The following is a 7,106-nucleotide window of genomic DNA, read 5'->3' as shown; positions in this document are numbered from 1 at the left end:
AATGAGGGTTCAATCCCTGGGCCATGCTGAGTGGGTTAAAGGATCTGGCATGGACATGAACTGTGGTATAGGTCGCAGAAGTGGCTTGGATCCCATGTTGCTGTGGTGTGGCGTAGGCAGGCAGCTCCAGCTCCAAATCAACCCCTAGCCTGGGAACTTCTATGTGCTGCCAGTGTGGCCCTAAAATGTCAAAAAAAAAAAAAAAATTTACACAGAGAAAGAATTTTAAAATGACACAGAAAAAACAAAAATAAATAAACCAGAAATTATACCTGTGATAGATTTAGTAGACAAGGATATGAAAACATCTACATAACTATGTTTCATATGTTCAAAAGTTGGAGAAAAACTGAGACTATATAAAAAGACATGGAAAATACAAATAGAAATGCAAACTGGACTTCCAGACATAAAAATACACTGGATGAGATTAAAAGCCGATTAGACACTGAAGAGTGAATTTAAAGACATAACAATAAAAGCTATCAAAAGAGAAAAGCAGGATGTAAAGGAAGGTGAAAGAAAAAAATGAACAGAGCATTAGTGAGGTAAGTTTAAACACTCCAATATATACCTAACTGCAATCCCTGAAGAAAAGCGAGAGAAGACAAAAAAATATTTGAGGAAAAAAAAAATGGCAAAATTTTTTCTAAAAGAGATGAAAATTACAAATCCATAGATTTAAGAAGCTTAATAAACCTAAGTACAAGAAACATGAAATAAACTAGATTAAGATTCATTACAAATTGGTTAAAACCAGTACATAAAAGGGAAAAAAAACCTTAAAAGCATATAGAAATAAAATCACACATTTCATAAAAGAGCAAAGACAAGAATAAAAGCAGGCTCTGGTCAGAAACAATGTAATAGAATTGACAGTGGAATGACATTGTAAAAGTATGGAAAAAATAATTGTCAATCTAAATTTGTATGCCCAGTGACAATAACATAAAACATAAAACTGAAATAAAAATGAAAAGTTATTTGACAAATTTCTTGAAGGACACAAAATTATTAGGAGAGCTCACTGAAGAAGTGACAGAGAATATGAATAGCCCTCAAAGTGAAGCTGGTTAAAAAACTTCACATAAGAAAAAACCTACAAGAAAACTATACCAAAACCCCTTATAAACATAAATGCAAAAATTCTAAATGTGAATTTAGCCAATCAATCCAATAATACATTAAAAGGTTAATACTTCATGGCCAAATGAGATTTATGCTGGAGATATCAAGTTGATTTAACACTTCAAAATCAATCCTTATTTAATATAATAATTAAAAACCAATGTAATGCATCATACTATCAAAACTTTTAAAAGATCCTTTCAATAAGCACAGAAATTCATTTGGCAAAAATCCAACATCCATTCCTGATTAAAAAAAAAAAAAAACCTCTCAGCAAAGTAGGAACGAAGGGATCATGTACCAAAAAAGTACAGCTCAAAACACACTTAAAGGTGAAGGAGTGAATACTTTTCCCCTAATACTGAGAAAAATAGAAAACAAATCCACTTTCATAATTTCTATTCAAATTGTACTAGAGGTTCTATACAGTGCAAAAAGAAAAAAAATAAGACAATAAATTGGAAAATAAAATGTAAAAATGTTTTTATCTGCCAACATCAATAACTATCAATATCCATAAAAAATCCACTAGAGGGAGTTCCCTCTATGGCACAGCACAAACAAATCTGACTAGAATCCATGAGGATGCAGGTTCGATCCCTGGCCCTGCTCAGTGGTTCAGGGATCCATTGTTGCCATGAGCTGTGGTACAGGTTGCAGACGTGGCTTGAATCTGGTGTTGCTGTTGCTGTGGCATAGGCAGGTAGCTGTAGGTCCAATTTGACCCCTAGCCTGGGAATTACCATATGCCACGGGTGCGACCCTAAAAAGCCAAAAAAAAAAAAAATCTGCTAGAAATAATAAGTGCACCTAGTAAGGCTTCATAATACAAGCTAATTAGGAAAAAAAACCTACTTCTACTGGCAATAAAAAAAAGCCTAAACTTAATATGTCATTTAAACAAAAATTTTAAATGAAAACTGAAAACCCGTGTCTAAAATTTAAATGGAAAGAACTTATGCTAGCCAAAACAACTTTGAAAAAGCACAAAGGGGGACAATTTATATCACTCAATTTCAAGACTCAAGATTAAATAATAAAGACAGTGTGGTACTGGCATAAAGAGATCAATGAAACAGATTAGAGACCTCAGATATAAACATCCACATATACGGTCTATTTATTTTTCACAAAATTTTGAAGGCAATTTAATGGAAAAAAGATAATCTTGATCAGAATAAATGAATAGCCAAGTGGAAAAAAAATGAACCTAAATCCTTACTTCAAATCACATACAAAAATGCATTCAAAATGGTATGCCATATATCCAAAGAATAGATTCTAAACAACAACAATGTAATTGCAGGCAACAATATGAATACACAAAACTTGATACTTACAAAATTATGCTGAATGAAAGAAGTCAGCCTCCATTTTGTACTTCACTCCATTTATTTAAGATTCTATACTGTGTAACTTATGTGCACCAAGAACCTATCAGTGGATGCATGGGAATGGGGAAATAGGGGGTGAGGAAACTCTTTGGGGTATTTTTATTACCTTGACTGTGATGAGGGTATAATATGTGAATGTTTTAGACAAAAGTCATCCAATATATGCAGCTTAGTGTACATCGATTTTGCCTCAATAAAGCTTTACAGAATTTGCCACTATATTCTCTAAGTAAAAGAATAAATACATACTGACTGGAGACAAAATGGTGGAGTAGAAAACCCTGAGCTTATCTCCTCCCACGAGAACAACAAAATCACAACTAAATGCTTAACAATCATCGACAAAAAAAGACTAGAGCCTAACAAAAAAGATATTCTACATCCAAAGACATAGGAGATCACTGGGTCACTGAAGAAATCAAAGAGCATATGAATTAGAGAAAAATGACCAGGAGATACAATGATCCAAAACTTATGGAACACAGCAGAGGAGTTCTAAGAGGGAATATAACATTGCCTCAGGAAATAAGAAAAATCTCAAATAAACACACCCAAAGCGACTAGTAAAAAAGAACAAAACCCCAAATTAGCTGACCTCATAAAAAACCAGGGCAGAAATAAATGAAATATAAAGAAAACAAAAGGCTAGTTATTTGAAAAAAAAAATTGATAAATCTTTAGCTACACCCTTCAACAGAAAAGAGGAGAGAGCTTAAATCAACAAAAGTAGAAATAAAAAAGAAGTTACAATTGCCACCACAGAATACCAAGGATCATAGGAAACTACTACAAACAACCACATGTCAATAAAATGGGCAATCTAGAAGAAATGGACAAATTCTTAGAAAGGTACAATCTCCCAATATTGAACCAGGAAGAAACGGAAACCATTGTGGCTCAGCGGTAATGAACCCGACTAGTATCTGTGAAGATGCGGGTTCGATCCCTGGCTTTGCTCAGTGGACTAAAGAGATGGCACTGCCATGAGCTGTGGTGTAGGTCGCAGATGCAACTCAGATCTAGCGCTGCCGTGGCTGTGGCACAGGCCTATAGCTTCAGCTCTGATTCGACCCCTAGCCCAGGAACTTCCATATGCTGTACTTACGGCCCGAAAAAAAAGAAAAACAAAACAAACAAAAAAGAAACAATAAACAGACCAATTAAAAGTACTGAAGTTGAACCTGTGATTTAAAAACAAAAGTGAGGGAGTTCCCGTCGTGGCACAGTGGTTAACGAATCCGACTAGGCACCATGAGGTTGCGGGTTCGATCCCTGCCCTTGCTCAGTGGGTTGACGATCTGGCGTTGCCGTGAGCTGTGGTGTGTGGGTTGCAGACTCGGCTCGGATCCAGCGTTGCTGTGGCCCTGGTGTAGGCCAGCGGCTTCAGCTCCGATTAGACAGCTAGCCTGGGAACTTCCATATGCCGCGGGAGCAGCCCAAGAAATGGCAAAAAGACAAAAAAAAAAAAAAAAAAAAAAAAAAAAAAGTGAGAGGAGTTCCCGTTGGGGCTCAGTGGAAATGAGTCTGACTGGCTTCTATGAAGACTCAGGTTTGATCCTGGGCCTTGCTCAGTGGGTTAAGGATCCAGCATTGCCATGATCTGTGATACAGGTCACTACAGCTCCAATTCGACCCCTAGCCTGGAAATTTCCATATGCCGCATGTGTGGCCCTAAAAAGACAAAATAAATAAATAAATAAAAACAAAAGCAAGGACCAGATGACCTCACAGGTGAATTAAATCAAATATTTAGAGAAGAGTTAACACCTATCTTTCTGAAACTATTACACGAAAGTGCAGAGGAAGGAACTTTTCTAAACACATTCTATGAGGCCACCATCATCACCCTGATACCAAAACCAGACAAATATACCACAAAAAAAGAAAATTTCAGGCCAGTATCACTGAAGAACATAGACATAAAAATCCTCAACAAAATATTAGCAAATTGAATCCAACAATCCTTTAAAAAGATCATATACCATGATCAAGTTGGATTTATTTTAAGGATACAAGGATGCTTCAGTATCTGCAAATCAATCAGTGTGATGCACTACATTAAGAATCTAAAGAATAAAAACCATATGGTTATCTTAATACATGCTAAAAAAAAGCTTTTGACAAAATTCAAAACTCATTTATGATTAAAAGCAAAAACCTCTCCAGACAGTGGGCACAGAAGGAACCTACCTCAACCTAATAAAGGCCATACAGGACAAACCCACATCTAACATCACACTCAATGGTGAAAAGCTGAAAGCATTTACTCTAAGATCAGGGGCAAGAAAAGGATACATATTCTCACCACTTTTATTCAACATTCTTTTGTAAGTCCTAGTCATGGCAATCAGAGAAGAAAAAATAAATAAATAAAAGGAATACAAATCATAAAAGAAGTAAAACTATCACTGTTTACAGATCACATGAAACCGTACCTAGAAAATCCTAGAGACAACCCACAGGATGGGAGAAAATATTGCAAATGAAGCAACTGGCAAGGGATTAATCTCTAACATATATAAACACCTCCTGCCACTCAATACCAAAAAAAACCACAACCACATCCAAAAAATGGGCAGATCTAAACAGATAATTCTCCAAAGAAGTATACAGATGGCCCAACAATACATGAAAAGATGTTCAACATCACTAATTATTAGAGAAATGCAAATCAAAACTACTATGAGGTACCACCTTAAACCATCCAGAATGGCCATCAACAAAAAGTCTACAAACAATAAATGCTGGAGAGGGTATGGAGAAAAGGAAACGCTATTACACTGTTGGTAGCAATGTAAACTGGTGCAACCATTATGGAAAACAGTATGGAAATTCCTCAAAAAACTAAAAATAGAATTACCACATGATCTAGCAAACCTACTCCTGCGTATCTATCTGGAAAACAAACCATGACTTGAAAAGATACATATACCCCAATGTTAACTGTGACATTATATACAATAGCCATGTAATCATGGAAGTAACCTAAATGTCCATAAACGAGGCTAAAGAAGATGTGGTACATATACAAAATGGAACATTACTCAGCCATAAAAAGGAATGAAATAATGGCATCTGCAGCAACACGGATGGACCTAGAATTTATCATGCTAAGTGAATTAGTCAGATAGTGACACACAAACATCATATGCTATCAAGTATTTGTGGAAACTAAGAAAAGAATTCAATGAACTTATTTGCAGCAGAGAAACAGACTCACAGACTTTGAAAAACTTACGGCTACCAAAGGAGACAGGTTGCTAGAGGGTGGGGGGGGAGGGATGGACCGGGAATTTGTGACGGAAATGTTCAAAAATTAGGTTGTGATGATGGTTGTACAACTATAAATATAATAAAATTCACTGAATTTAAACAAAGTTGAGTCCAAAGCCTCCTTGCCTGCCTGAACCTCTCACAAGCGTCCTATCTTAATAAATCTATTTCTTGCCTATCAAAAAATAAATAAAAAATAAATTATGAGAAGTAAGGTCAACAAAATTCTACAACTGCTTGTATTAGAGTAGTAATTACTGATAATGATTATTTAGATATTAGGTGTATTTCTATTATAGTTTGTCTTCTTTTGCTAGTAATTTGCTTTAGTTTTCTTTAAAGCAGCACACAAATATGAATAATAAAATCCCACAAAAAAATGAATCATTCAGTACCTGCACTGGGGAGCGAATGGTTACCTTCTTACTTCCTTCCACTGCATCAATTTGACAAACAATAGATCTTTCAACTCCAGACTCTCTGTGTCGTACAGTATAGAGTCGTCGTCCAACTTTTGTTAAAGGGATTTTATCAGCAGCAGAGTGGTTAGCAGGTGCTAAATTAAATATATATGTTTGCATGTTTTTATTATAAATCACATAATAATTTTATGTAAACACAGTAAACCAGAAATATCAGACGTTTTCTTCAACTTATGAATAATTATCACTTTAATTTATACAAATGAATATTTCAAGAATCAATAACACATTTCTACACCATTCACTGAAAACTTTCAAAGCATTTTACCAAAAAATGTTTTTAATTTAAAAAAAAATCTCATTCGCAGTTTAACCTAAGACAACAACATAACCTTTTAAAAATAACCGACTGATCAAAGAAATTACTAGAAAATACAAGAACACTGATCTCTGCTTAGCTGTCAAAATAACCAGAGCCGAATACATTCAGGCAGTCATTGCAATTACCAAGTAGCTGCAATTTTTCAGTTTTTAATTTTTGCAAGAATCTTTGACACCTTGTGATATCTAAGATTTAATTAAAATTTTATGCAGTCTTATTTAACATACAGAACATGTATTCTATTGGGGTGTATATAACCCCCCTCCCTGCTATCCCATAAAAATCTTTAAAAACAAACAAACAAACAAAAAACGGAGTTCTCATCACAGCTCAGCGGTTACTGAACCCAACTAGTATCCATGAGGACGCAGGTGCAATCCCTGGCATTGCTCAGTGGGTTAAGGATCCAGTGTTTCCATGAGTTGTGGTGTAGGTCAAAGATGTGGCTCCAATCCAGTGTTGCTGTGGCAGTGGCACAGGCTGGCAGCTGTAGCTCCAAATCAAACC

General features: G+C 35.5%; 1 protein-coding gene across 1 annotated transcript in view; it reads right to left on the bottom strand.

Moving 5' to 3' along the window:
- The window catches only part of VPS13A (vacuolar protein sorting 13 homolog A), a 262,005-nt gene that overhangs the window by 87,883 nt on the left and 167,016 nt on the right, over positions 1-7,106 (bottom strand). Inside the window, 1 exon segment of the mRNA XM_021065108.1 lies at positions 6,191-6,351. Coding sequence (XP_020920767.1) covers positions 6,191-6,351 — 161 coding nt within the window.

This window comes from Sus scrofa, chromosome 1 (genome assembly GCF_000003025.6).
Source record: "Sus scrofa isolate TJ Tabasco breed Duroc chromosome 1, Sscrofa11.1, whole genome shotgun sequence".
Lineage (NCBI taxonomy): Eukaryota > Metazoa > Chordata > Mammalia > Artiodactyla > Suidae > Sus > Sus scrofa.
This window is presented reverse-complemented; position numbering and strand designations above follow the sequence as displayed.